Source organism: Epinephelus lanceolatus, chromosome 4, assembly GCF_041903045.1.
Source record: "Epinephelus lanceolatus isolate andai-2023 chromosome 4, ASM4190304v1, whole genome shotgun sequence".
Lineage (NCBI taxonomy): Eukaryota > Metazoa > Chordata > Actinopteri > Perciformes > Serranidae > Epinephelus > Epinephelus lanceolatus.
Window position 1 is genome coordinate 24,324,870 of NC_135737.1, and position 14,312 is coordinate 24,339,181.

The following is a 14,312-nucleotide window of genomic DNA, read 5'->3' on the forward strand; positions in this document are numbered from 1 at the left end:
TATATTAAACTCTTCTTCTTTGTTCATTCGTGTTCCTCAGTTTAACTCTTTTTCTCTGTTTGTTTGTCGTTGCAGGATTACCGGGAGGATGGCATGGACCTGGGGAGTGATGCATCCAGTCGCTCCAGCTCAGAGTCCAACTCCAACAAGGTTACACCTTGCTCCCCTTCTATTGACCTGGCCAATTTGGAGGACTACAAATCCTCCCCCTCTCTGGACCTGGTCACCTTAGAGGACTATGAGGAGGACGAGGACTACCAAGAGTATAAAAAGAAGGTGATAGAGGAGTGGGAGAGTGAGTATGGAGAAGACTACACTTCTCCACAGCCGCCCGGTCAGGAAGAAGGCAGAGGAGGTGTTGGGGGGGTTGACGGCCTTAGCGAAGGCTACAGGAAGACAGTGAACAGTCGCAGCCTCGCTGAAGAATTCCAGGATGTGAAGACGGTCCCGCCCCTCCCGGCCCCCGGTGGACGCACTGCCACCTCAGTTGCAGCCGTCCCAGAGGAACTGAAACAGAACGGCAATCTGATTTTGCCCAGGAGCCACCAGCTCCACTCGCCCGGTACACCGCAGGGCGGCACAGGGACTCCCAAGCCCCGCCACCGCAGCTCCGGTCAAGGCAGGCGGAGCCGCAGCACTGGTGGGGTTGGTGGTGGTGGTGGTGGAGGTGGAGAAGGCAGTGGAGGGACTGGGGGACGGATGGGGAAATACAAAGAGGAGGAGAGCGTAGAAGAGGAGCCTCTGCCCACCATGGACTGGGCAGCCCTGGAGAGACACCTGGCTGGGCTGCAGTGCAGAGAGCAGGAGAACCAGAACCTCAACCACAACCAGAACCACAACATGGGCAAGACCAACTACACCTCTGTAAGTGTCTACGCATTTCACTTGTTGTTCCAGTATGTTCCTGAGCTTTGCTGTTCATGTGTCAAAGGTTATCTCACACTGAGTTTTCCCATGCGCTGGTGGGCATATGATATCCAGCAGCTATCGTTGTCAGCTGGAAACATGAGGTTAGGTTAGCTGGAGTAAGGGAGAGGGATTAGTCAGCTAATGTAGCGTTAAGCTACGTGCCTCAGCTATTAAACTGACCATCATGGAAATCTGGGCAACATAAGTACACTGATTCAGAGGATCTTTAATGTACACCAGAGCAAGAAAATAATCATTATTATCTGATGACCCTGGACAGACAATGTGGTGCTGACATCACAGTTTTGTATCTGTTTAACCTAATTTTAAAAGCTCTGGATGTCCTTTGTTGTGGCTATGTGGTGTTCTTACCAGAAGAGGTCAGTGTTGCATTGACATTCTGCATAGAGCTGCTGCAGGCCTTTGATGCCACACCAGCAGCTCCAGCTCTAAAGGCTGTTATGATTCACTTACAATCTCATGACATCACTCACTTTGAATCACAATCCCAGCCAGAGTTTTATGGTTTATTGCTGCTCCGTGGGTCCAAAAGGGTGTAGCTTCAAAAACGCTAAGGGAGGAGCAGGAGAAAATTGTTTACAGCAGCCACAGTTTCAGTGCAGACGCTCTTATGTCACTGAATAAAACCAAGCTAAGGCCAGTGTGTGTATGAGAAAGAGTAAGGTGTTCTCTTTTGGTGTGCAAGCACCAAGACTTTTTCCTCAGTGCACACAGACAATGGCTGCAGCCAGTGCTATTGTGAGTGTGTTGTGTGTGTTGTGTGTCTTTGTTTGCCTGTCCTGGAGGCCCCCTCTGTCTCCCTAAGGCATGCCAGGAATGCAGCGGGAAAAGTGGGGGATGAGAGGAAGGAAGGAGAGAGGAAAGGACAGGAAGATGGTATCTTAAGGTTCAGGCAGTTCGGGGTCACATGGTTCATGTGTTTGTGTCAATGTTCATTACCTGCCGTCCATCTTAAACGAGAAGGTCACCTCCATGCTCGCTGTAGTCTGGGGAAAGTCTGCTCCGTCTCTCCGCCTCTCCCTCTCTCCCGAGGCAGTGGGATGTGATATAATTGACCTGGGTGGAGGAAAATCTCTTGAAAGAGAGCCTCTGTCTCCACATGCAGCCACTATCTTCTGCACACACACACATTCACACACATGCTCCTCCGTTTAGACTCGCTCTTGGGCTCTGCTGGTGTCTCCCATATGGGTACATGAAGGTATTGTAGACTAGGACTGGTGTGGTAGATAGAGATAGCCTGGTCCTGATGCTGATAAAGTGCCACAGCTTCCGACTGTCTGTCCGATTACAGGGAAAAACCAATCCTCGGGAAAATGCTCAGATTTTGATGGCCCTGAGTAGATAAGAAATTTGAATTTTAGAGCCGTGTAATACCACCTAAGCTGGGAGCAGGAGAGATATAGCAGAAAAGATTGTGCTGTGGCTACATCCGTAAAGGAATTCCAACTTCTGACATGTAAATTTAACCTTCTGGTTTATTTTGTCATACCTCTGAGCTTCCTGACCCTCTGCTAACCTGCCAACAAGAGCGCAAAAGTAGCCAAGTGTCATTTAAAGAACTGAGACTGAAAATGTCTGTCAATATCATGGTGCTCCTGAGATTCTTAATTCTTAAATTTGCAGGACTTAGCAGACACCCCAGAGGAAAAGGGAGGCTGGTGCTTTTAAAATGTTGTTAAATATTTAGACATCCACTCAGGCGGGACCCACCAGCGAGATGATGCGTGTGTTCACGTACGGAGGGCGTCTGTCTGTCTGGGATGTTGCAGTGGTCCAGAGGGACAGAGATATTCATGCTTCAGTAGAGCTTCAAAAGCATCTGTGCTTTCAGAGAGACGGGACACAGTGACGTTCAAAGCTAATAATATGTGGTTGTCACTGCAGTGCCTGGAGATGCGCTCAGCTGGTCTCCAGTCAGATGCAGCCACAGTACACACATACATTTTTGTTTATATAAGAAAATGTTAAAATATGGGTCAGGTAAAAATGAACATGATACACATAGCATAAAGACCTGCTCCTGCACAGTGGTTGTCCTGTCCACATCTCCATGGCAACAGTCCCTTTTGCACTGTCTGGTTGATGACAGGGTTGAATCATAGTGCAGGAGAGTCTGCAGGGCTTTGAAAACTTCATTTAGCTGCATTTAAAGGAGTAGTTTGACATTTTGGGAAGTGCACTTACTCACTTACTTGCCAAGAGTGAGATGAAAAGATTGCCATGTATGGTATTATGAAGCTACAGCCAGCAGCCATTTAGCCTAGAATAGCACGAAGACTGAACATTTAGCCTCTCTCTGGCCTCCAAATGTAACAAAATCCACCCACCAGCACATCTAAAGCTCACTTATCAACACTGTATATCATGTTTTTTAATGCACCCTGAAACCAGAGAGTAAACAGGAGAAGTTCCAGTGTCACTTTTTACAATTAAGCCAAATGTCAAACTACTTTTTCATCATGCAATGACATGTTTTTTTGTGCTGTAGGTTTGCTTGTACATTAATTCTTGGGTACTGGAGCTACTCTGTGCTGTATAAACCATTCTTTATCCTGCATGTTGTTTCATTTTTGTACTAATGGACTACTCATATTGGTGCAGGTGTGTTTAGTTAGGGTGTGGTTTCTGGCTGCTGTAATCTCAGCGCCTGCCTGCAGGCTGTGGGTGTGGTGTCAGGAGGATTCACGAGGATAAGGGGCACGCTGACCTGTTAGTGATTTGTTTCTAATGAACTCTGGAGTCGCGTGGCAAAGAGGGGCCCACAGGGACCTCAAGTACACCAGGGGTAACACTACCCCTAACCCTCCATTTAGCTCCGCACCCCTGAAAGACAAACAATAATATTATTCTTCCGAGCCGGTCTTGAGGTGAAAAAGGCAAAGATGGGTGCAGTCTACATGCATGGCTATCTATACTCAAATTTACCCTGTGTTGTGTTAAATCCATGCCTGCAGGCTACTTATTTTCAATCCCACACCAGACTTGCTCAATAAATTTAAAAAACACCCCATGGGTAAACTGTGGTTAGAAAGATAGGGCCTGTGCTGGGACCTGCAGCACCACTCCTACTTTAAAAGTGTCTCCCTCTTTCCCTCTCTCTCTCTCTCTCACACACACACACACACACACACACACATTGAACTTCTCGACATGCCAGAATATTGACTGCACATGTGAGTGCATTGTTTCATATCAAGCACTGAGCAAATTTGTCAAGCAGCAGGCAGACTCAAATACAGTGTGTTCAGGCGTAGGTTCACACTGACGTACTAATGCCTTGTGACATGTGTGAAATCCATAATGCATATATTCTTACAGCACATTACAAAGATGAAGCACGTTACCCCTAAACACCACCAACACCTACATGCTCTCTTCACACATGCATGTCACTTACAACAATGATTACAGGCTTGCCATCCTGTATTTTCAAGGTTTTAAAAGTGAACTCTACCAATTTTACACATTTGGATCACTTGACTATAAAAACAAGTTGCATGTCTTTTGAAGCTCTGAAGGAGCCATAGGCTTCAACTTCTGTTTGAGGATTAGGTCTGTAAGTAACCCCGGATGATTTGAAACCTTAAACCAAAAACCTGTGTAAAAGTCACGCATGGAGTGTTGAAAGGTCTGATGAAAAGATTAAGTTGCATAATGGGAAGTGTTGGACCCTTGCTTTTGGAGTTTGACTCCAAAAGGAAACAACACTAGGAAATAGAAGTCACGATATGTTGGCCTCTGCCAAAATTGGCCATCTTTTTTTATTGCTTTGCTGGCAAGTCCCCTAAAGTCCCTTTCCAGACATGTCATGAAGTATTTATACTAATATTTTATTCAACATGTTTTTTCCACATAACTGTTAAAGAACAAAAAGGGTCTGGAAGTAGATCTACTCCTTCTTTCTCATTGAGAAATTTGCTTGGGATAGGTTTTGCTTTTGCTTTCTGCTTTCTCCAGCGCTGCTCGCGTTTGGTCAGCTGGTGAAAGAGCAGTGCGCATCAAGACGGCTAGCTTTAGCGTAAGAGAAGACATCGTAAAGATTCAGTCATACATGTTGAGCCTTAGTCAGACTCAAATGAGGCGTCTGTTGTGCACCAAAATCAGCGACAAGCAGAAATATCAGAATGGAAAGTAAGTTAGCATCTGTTATTTGTTGTTTGTTAGCTTGTAGGCTAACTGGCGGTGACTGACACAGCGTTAGTGGTTGTGAAACATATAGTAATAGCTCCTACTGTAGAGATTTTAGTGAATATTGGAAGGAAGCTCCAGGGTCCGGTTTACATCCAAACATTGCACACTCTACGATGTTTGCTGTCAAAACTTCTCTCAGGTTACTTTGCCATTGTTGTGTTGACATCTGTTCCCCCGTCGATATGTGTTTCCTGTTTGAGAATCACAGGATGGCTGTTCTTATTTGTGACACACGCCATATCTACTTTGCCAGGTGTATTCAATCTCTGATTTTAAGGAAGTATACTGATAATGCCCCCTTCAGTAGAAGAATGGAAAAACACCTCTGTAGTGACAAACTTTGCACAGGTACAAGCCAGTATAGCCAAGATCAGACATTTTAGAGGACATACATAGAGGAAAACAGACTCGACTGAAGGAGGACTTTCACTTTATGTCAGTGCAATACAAAATTAGGCATTAAATTAATGGAATTTGAAATGGCATATCATAAAGCAACATAACTTTATTCCATTCGAAATAACAATATGCTAATGGTCCATCTGCCCTGTAAAAACTTGTACAACCTTTACGTGTATCATCTCTCTGAGGACAGATGTGATGGTTTGTATGTTTTCCCAGCTATCAGAAAAAGTAGCAGGTCGATGAACATCTACTTAATAGGAGAGTGCTGCTCAAGCGCATCATATAAACACTAAAAAAAAAAAGGCCAAGAGCCTGACCAAAGTGTGGAAGTGTGGAGTGCTCTGCCCCAGAAAGGCACTCAGTGGCTGTAGAAAATAAAAGGATGAGAGAAGAGCAGAGAGAGGTCAGAAAAAAGAGCAAAGGAAGAGAGATTCCTCTGTTTCTCTCTCTCTCCACTCTGCGCTCTGTGATTATGTACAAGTTCAGTAGTTGAACTGTGCTCGCCGCCCTCCACTAACAACCTAACTACTACCTTCACCCAGTGCTCAGACTTTGCCACGTAGAGCTAGAGAGGGTGAGGATAGGAGACGGAAGAAATTGTAGGGTTTGAGAAGTCCTCAGTGCAGCTATAGTGGATATTAATAGGTACAAACAATAGGTGCATACACTGGAATCAGATCCTGCAACAAAGCAGGGACGTCTGAAGCGAGGATAGTAGGAGAGGGAGGTGAGAGAAGGCGAGTGGAGACAGAGGTATGGTTTGAATGAAGACAGTAGCGAGCCAAGAAGGGGTGGAAAGTTGAAGGAGTAGATAGTCAGCATATGGGTAGGAAGTGGGACGAGGCTTCGGAGATGGGGGGGCAGGGCTTTAACCAGGTGTGGAGAGCGCCTTGTGAGGCTCCAGTGTCTGGTTCAGCCCCCAAGGCTTAACCACTGTTCCTCGTGTGTGTGAGTGTGTGCCGGTACCAGCTGAAACACGCCCGGCCCTCAGCACACCACAGCTTGCACACACACTCTCCTTACACACAGTGAGTGCACCGCCTCTGCTTTTAGAGTCAGGCAGTGTTCTGTCTTGTGTTAGTCCATAGACATGCACACACTCACCTCACTGAATCAAGGGATATCCTTTTCTTCTCATGGTATCCTGACAGTCTGCCACTGTTGGTAGACCTGTTTTTCCTTGCCTTTTTTTTTTTTTTATCAGTGGAGTGTTTTTCATCTCAGCTTAACCTTGGATTCCTCACAGCAAGTCGGGCACTTAACTCAGGTAAAGCAGAATGTGAAATTTGTACAAGTGTGCTTTCTGTCCACTTTTCAACAATACATGTGGCTGTAGTCAAACCAGGACAAAAGTTCAGACTCAAAGTTAGATAAAATGTTTGCCAAAAGCCTCTTAAAGCTTCCTAATGTAATTATAGCCCGGGGCACTACATTCCTCCGCTGTGACATGTCGTCTTTTGAGTTTCTGTGTAGCAGAAAAGTTAAATATGTCAAGAATGAAACATAAAGTTGAGCCAGCTGCACATCTGTCCATGCATCTCAGTTTCCTCAGAGCTAATATTCTGTGTGACCCTCTAACAAAGAGCAGGTTCATGCTGGCAAGACTCTGACCATATGTGGGTTTCTGCTTGGTAGCACTCTCGTTTTTTTTTCTCTTTCACAAAAAAATATCATGAAATATGCAGTGCACATGTATTTGAATCCTGTTTTAAATAAGCAAAGCTTCGCGCTTTACACCTGTTTTGAATGTTCCTTCACTTTTAGGTGCAGAGAAAGTGACACAGCAAGCAGCGCTCAAAGAACTAGCAAAAGGACAACTGATTAAAATCTCTGTGTTGTCTCTGGATGCCTCATGTCACTTCAGGTCTACTGTTAAAAGTTACACTGGCACACACCAAAAAGATTGACTGGTGACTGCATGCATTCTACACATCCACCTGTATGGAGGAAAAAACACTCCAAAGACACTTCTGAAAGACAAACAAGCCAAAGCAGTAAATCTGTTTCGAGGGTCTTGTTATATACGGTTGGAAAACAAAAGGAGAATAAAGCAGATAAGACACAGCTGGCACTGTAAAGCTTTGCTTTACACTGGCCTTGTCAGCCTGTGGTCCTTGGCAGAAGCAAAACATCAGAACAAAATACCTTAAATGGGTAAAATCAGCAAGTATTTCACTGTCCATGATTTATTGTGCTCAACCAGCCCAGCAAATCAGTGCTCCAGACTAACACCTTGCATTTGTTGCACTGGTGCGTCTAACTTTTTCTTTTAGGTGCACCTGCACATTATTTAGATGCACCCAGAATTTTTCACTGTGCCATTTGGCACCGCAATAAAACATTTTTAGTGATACCTTTTTTCAGTTCCCATAAACACTGGTCATTTGTTAACCAGGGGTGTAAGGATACATGTTTCAAACCACAGTTTACTGTTTGGTGCAAGTTTGGTACAGTGGGAAAAAGAACAAATGCATAATGATCCATTGGCTCCAGTATTCACCAAAGTAAATTCAATTTGCTTCAGTTTTTTTTAATATTATTATTATATTATGCTCTCTTTAAAGCAGCAGGGATGAGGAGTTTGGCTCTGGTTTGTTTTTTCCTCATCCCAGTGATCAGCACATCTGGGTGATGCCGTTGAATGTGTGTTAGCATGTCATCCTTCAGCTCCGCCTTTTTTATTTACACTCACCATTGCGTGACAGACATGCCAATCTGCTTGTTGCAGTGAAAGGCATCACACTCATTGTCTCTGGCTTGTTATGCTAACCTCAGCATTAGTGTTGTCAAAAATATCAATTGATCAAAATATATTAATTCTGAATATTTGAAATGGTTTCTACTACAGTTACTACAGTCACTCTGCCTAGAGATAAAAGGCATTGTTGTCACATTATAGCCTTGTTTTATTTATTTTTTGATTAAAAAAAATTTGCCTTGTGGCATCAAAAATGGTACTGAATATCAATGTTTTCAAAGTATTGTATCAAAGTTAGAAACTCCAGTATCATGACAACATTACTTAGCATATGTTGCCATCTGCTAACAGCACAGGACTACAGCTCAAAGTTTGCAAGCGGTACTTGCACTTATGAGCTTTGAATCTGCATTATGTAGATCAGTGTGATAAATGTCAGGCACACTGGGGCGACCAATTAAAATCTTTAGTCGCAAACGTGCCCGATGGCCAGCTGTCTGCTTAGAGTGTCATGTAGCAAAGACATATAGTTGTGTTTGTTGTTGACAAATATTTATCACTGTGGAGCCCAGTATTGATCCCAAGGCCTTTACCTGTGCTTTAAAAGGAAAGCCAGTTCTCCAAGTCAGGTGGGCTGCCATGTTTTGTTCCGATGGGTTACACACCTGCACACGCTCATGTAAACTTTTAGATTGGTTGTCAGAATGTTCTACCCATAAATGCTACATTAGGCCTGTCGCAATAAGAATGTGAACAAAACTTTGGTAAACACATACCAGAATAAACAGCGGGGTTTTCCCGAACATTGTAGGACACAGCATATACACCTTTTTTTAGTGTCTAATCCGAATGAACAGAAGAAAAAAATCTGAGACAAGTTTTACTGTCACAGGATGTACTTGCATTATAATGCTGCATACAATTATTTATCCCAACTATTTCTGGGACAGTGCATCGTCCAGCAAAAGTAGATATCATCACAGGCCTGCTCTACATACAAACTGTAACCAGGGGAAACACAAACGCCCAAGAAACTCCAAGTTCAAGTCTCGTAGACAGGCGTGGTAATGCCTTAACTGCTCTTATCTGGTGTCAAAGTACAGTTTAATCAGCTACCTGATAATACCTTCTTGTCTGCACAGGTAAACAAACAAAAACATATTTGCACTGATGAGTAATAATGACACTAGAGGTGTAGATAAAATGATAAGCTTCCTATTTGGTCATTTGATCTAGAAGAGGAGTGTGTTTGATGATTCAGAATCATGTCACCAAGGACAGCCAGCTGCACTGTGGGTAAATCAGATAGACATGCTGCTGTGATTGGATATAAAGCATCAGTGTTTTGGGTGGGAACACATCGCCTACAGCTACACATTCCTCCACTCTTTGTCTGATTGATCATCTTGATTGATACAGAAAATGTCACACAAACACACCCGTCCTCTGATTCATTCAAACCATGATTCAAGGTCTGAGAGTCAAACCCCTCTTCAGCCTGTGCTATATCCTGTCTGGTATGGAAGTCAGCTTAGGCTCATGCCAACTCATTTTACTACACAAGTCTCCACCGTCTTCTTCTTTTCTCTCCTTCTTCCCTTCTTCCTTTCTTTCAGACATCCCCTGTCCTTCACAACCATTCCCACTCCTGTTCCCTGCTAATTGTCCTCTTCCTCAAGCTGTCAGGAAGCATTATAGTCTAATGTTCTCACGCAGCCAAAATACAGCAGGAGACCATTTCCCCCCCTCCGCCTGGCTCCCACTCTCCACCCTATGAAAACTATCAAAGAGGGGTGCAGGCTGTGAGTGGCAGAGCGTGCTGTGGAGGAAATGGGGATTTATGTAGCAGTGAGGAGACAGCCTCTAATGTTATAGCTTTGTGTCAGTCCTCATACTGCACAGTCACTACAGAGCAGAGCCCAATACACACACGCAGACGCACACTCGCACACAAGCCGGCTTTATGAGTAAGAACGGGGCCGGAGGAGATGAAAAAAACAAGGTTCATTGCAAGAAGGCAACAAAAAGAGAGCGAGAGCTGGAAACTGAGAAAGAGGGTTTATGTTTTCCAAGCAGTGAAGGATTTTAAAGTCCTATCCATCACCTCTCCTGGCTCTTCTCTGAGGAACAAAGGGTTGAGTCAGACACACACACACACACACAGTGGCCTATGCTTGTGCTGAGTGTGTGTGTGCTTGCGTGGATATGTGCTTATTTGGGTGGAGCTGAAACATGAAACACTGGTCCTCTCTGCTCCTAATTATAGAGTGTGTGTTTTGGTGTGTGTGTGTGTGTGCGTGAGAGAGAGGGAGAGAAGTGGGTTGTGAACATGGTGTGTTTATATCGGGCTGGAAATACAAGGCATGTTTAAATCACGTCTGCACACCCACACAGGCTCCAACAAAGTCAGGGTATTTTTGTCTCCGTGCTTCTTACCCTGTGTTATCTAAGTCTGTTCATGTGACTGTGTGTGTGTGTGTGTGTGTGTGTGTGTGTTTGAGAGAGAGAGAGGGGGGGACTTTGTGCCAGGTCCTGCAGAGAGCTTCATCTGTTGCTGCAGAGCACAGAGCACTTTATCTCCTCACACACTCATAAAACAAGAATAATCATTCTATCAGGCTGAAGTGAGGCTGCAGCTAGATATCATTTTCTTGATCAGTTAATCGCATTGTCTGTAAAATAATAAAAAATGCCTGTTTCAGTTTCTCTTAAACCTGAAATGACATCATCATCTCGCTTGTTTTGTCCAATGAACAGTCCAAAACCCACAAATATTGAATTACCTATCACGTAAGACAAACAAAACAACACAAGTAACAGGACTAATGCCTGCTTGTGTTTACCAAGACATGGCTACAGGAGGATATGCCCAACTCGCTCGTTGCCCTGGAAGGCTTCTCTCTGGTGTGCTCTGATAGGAACGATAACTCAAGCAAGAGCAAAGGTGGTGGTACCTGCGTTTATGTCAACCAAAGTGGTGCTCGCAGTTCACCACGAGGGTGTCGGTCGGCAATCTCGACACTGACCTGGTGTGTTTGAGTCTCAGACCTTTTTATCTTCCACATGAATTTCGGATATAATGTTGATTTGTCTATGCCCCATGTTGCATGTTGTATTTTTATGGCTGCAGTATGGGTGTAGGGCCCAAGACAGATTTCCCACTCTGTGGGACAATGAAGTTAATCTTGATCGTGATCTTGATCTTAAAAAGATGCCAATTGTTACCTATCCTAATTATTAATTAATCTGCCAGTTATTTTCTTGATAAGTTAATCATTTTGGTCTATGACGTGTCAGAAAATATATATACAAAAAAACATTTATCTATTTCTTTATTTTTTTTTTATTTATTGATAAATTAATTCAACCAAACCACCAGAAAAAAAAATGTTGGCATTGTACATTTCTGCAAACCGAAACGGATACATTACATTTGAGCATTACTATTATGTAGTGGATGTGTTGAAAACTTTACATTTCAGCAATGTGTGTAATGTATGGATAGGTTTATGCAGAAAAAAACACTTGTTTACAGTTAGGAAAAGATCATGTTTGTCATAAAATAACCAGTTTTGGGGGCACAGTCATGGTAGTTACAGCACCGATGTCTCTGTAATAAACACTTGCTTTTCATTGCACTATCCTTGCCAATGGTTTGCCACCAAGCACCCACGTTTTGTGCCTAAAAAGTTGCTGAAAACACAGCAATATCTTGTTTAAACAACTGGTTTGTTAGTCTAAAACACTAGTCTTGGCAGGCGCCTCTTCTCCGTGACACACCATCCACTATCCCCCACAGTTCCTGATGACAAAGTCAGCTCATATAATATGTTAATTAAGAGACATTGATATGATATGAATGAAACATACAACTGTTACATATTTGTGGTTTGCAGAAATGTACAACAATTATCTTCCTCTGGTGACTCAGCTGACTAATAGGCTGATGGACTCATCATTTAAATTGTAATCAATGAGTCATTTCAGCTAAAGTCAGTAATGACTCATTGTAATCAATGAGTCATTTCAGCTAAAGTCAGTTCTTTTTCAAATTTTCTTGATTTTCTTTTCGCCTTCCACATTTCTTTATTTGTAGTCAAGAAGCACATAACAAATCTAGTCTGTCTCAGCCGCTAATTAATCACTGTGAATCACTACTCCTGTTTCATAACAGACTTTGTCATTGCACAAGTGTAATTGGTGGCCAGTTAGTCATTTACTCAGTTGGCATTCAGATTTGTCGCCACACATAAAAATGTAAAACAAATTTTAATGCAGCCTGGTGTTCTGAGCAGTCTTCCCACCACCAACTGTAGACATACAGTCCTCATTAGAACAACCTCTGGTGGCTGATCATAAGACTGAGCACACACACGCACCCACACACACACACACACACATGTACTCCCTGGCCTTCCACATCAGTTCCTCCCTGTCAGAGCGAGCTCATTACCGCCAGAATCCAGCCCTCACACTGAGCCAACCTGCTTTGCTATGCAGTGTTTTTACACTGGCACAAAATGTCAGCTCGCTAAAAGCATCTGCGCTCCCCCTCTTCCTGCTGGGAAAGGAGAGGAAGGCAGAAAAAGAGAGGGAAGGAGTGGTGAAAAGAAAGCAAATGTAGTTACACCTGAAAGGCCAGAAAGAAAGGACAGAGGGGTAGACGGCGAGGACGCTTAAAGAGAGAGGGCAAGCTGTCAGAGAAAGGGAGGAGGCGTCACAGCATGACTGAGAATCCTGTTCTGCACAAAGTGTTACGGTGCATTATTCACCACCTACAGTATCATTTCTGACTGTCTGCATCCCACTAGTGGAGTACAGTAGAGTGAACCACCATGTTATTCACTCTGTTATCAGTGATTTATGATTAGGTATTCATTATTTCTGTTTGCATCTATAAATATGCCCACGCAGCAGAGTTAAACACACAGAGCCCCACATGAGTGGTGTTTTGATGTGCGGGATGAGAGGAGGAAAACGAGGATGAGACGAGCTGCTCCGGTGCTCGTGTACACTACAACACGCCCTCACAGCGAGAGTGACACACATAACGGCAATTTCTCCTGCTCTGTGCAGGAATAAATTACATACCGCTGTTGAAGTTTGACATCACAGTCGGCGTACAGCTATATTTTAGCAGAAAGGCACTTGTCTTTTAGCTTTTAGATTTACGCCATCCAGACATCTCGTAATGTGGCCGGTGTGTAGGAGGCTAAACTGCAGTGTGTCTGCCTGTTTGTGTCTCCAGTTAATAATCTTTGTTCTGAGTCGTCTTTCTGCTGATTTAGGTCACGTACATAATCACAGTTATCAGAGTGTGTCTGTTTTTGTTTTGTGCTATTTAAGATGGCTGGTGCTGTTTGAGAATCAGGAGGTACACACACAATACACTTTGGGTAATGTCAGATATTGATTTCTTTTCTTCTTGTCTGGATCAAGAGGTGTTGTCTCAGTCTCCACCTGTGCTGTGACTCAGATTGTAACCTTGACAACCGTGTGAAGGTCAGCGGAGGGTGTCAGCGGAGTGACTGCTGCCATGGTGATAGAGGAGAGAAAGGGGGTTGCTGTGGCTTCTCGTATCAAAGCAGGGCTCACAGATGTTGGACATCAAAGTTTTGTTGACCGGCCATGTGTGCACTTGCTTAAATCTGCACGTGCATAAGAAAGACAAATCAGTACTATGCATGTGTTTTTAAAAGAGAGATGCATCAGGCTTTAATTTGTCTGAAGATGTAAATATATTAAAGACTGTCGGTTTCAGAAAGTTATAAGAAAGATGTGGGTTTCAGATGGTGCTGGACGATCTGAGAAGCACTTCTTTTGAAGCATACAAACACCTCAAGATAATCTCAGTTTGACTTTATACTTGGAATCAGATTTAGGAAACTCCTTATTAAGTTACTGTTCTTGGGGTCATGCTGTGTAGCCCAACAAAATTCCACTCTAAGTTACCAGTTATTAAATTTGTCTTAAGATTGTAATTTTCTTAAGTGCTTGTTGATCACTAGAGGGCAGAAAGTAGACAACAACAAGCATTCACAGCAACTACTCTATCGCTCCTTTGTTGAGAGCATTTTAACTTTCT

General features: G+C 43.5%; 1 protein-coding gene across 4 annotated transcripts in view; it reads left to right on the forward strand.

Moving 5' to 3' along the window:
- The window catches only part of schip1 (schwannomin interacting protein 1), a 293,359-nt gene that overhangs the window by 242,345 nt on the left and 36,702 nt on the right, over nt 1-14,312 (forward strand). For 3 of the 4 annotated variants that reach the window (XM_033631317.2, XM_033631320.2, XM_033631319.2), the window contains one exon: nt 76-864. In XM_033631317.2, the coding sequence (XP_033487208.2) occupies nt 76-864 (789 nt within the window). Of the gene's footprint in view, nt 1-75; nt 865-10,510; nt 10,633-14,312 lie in introns of those variants that run through there. The other variant, XM_033631322.2, reaches the window with a different exon arrangement.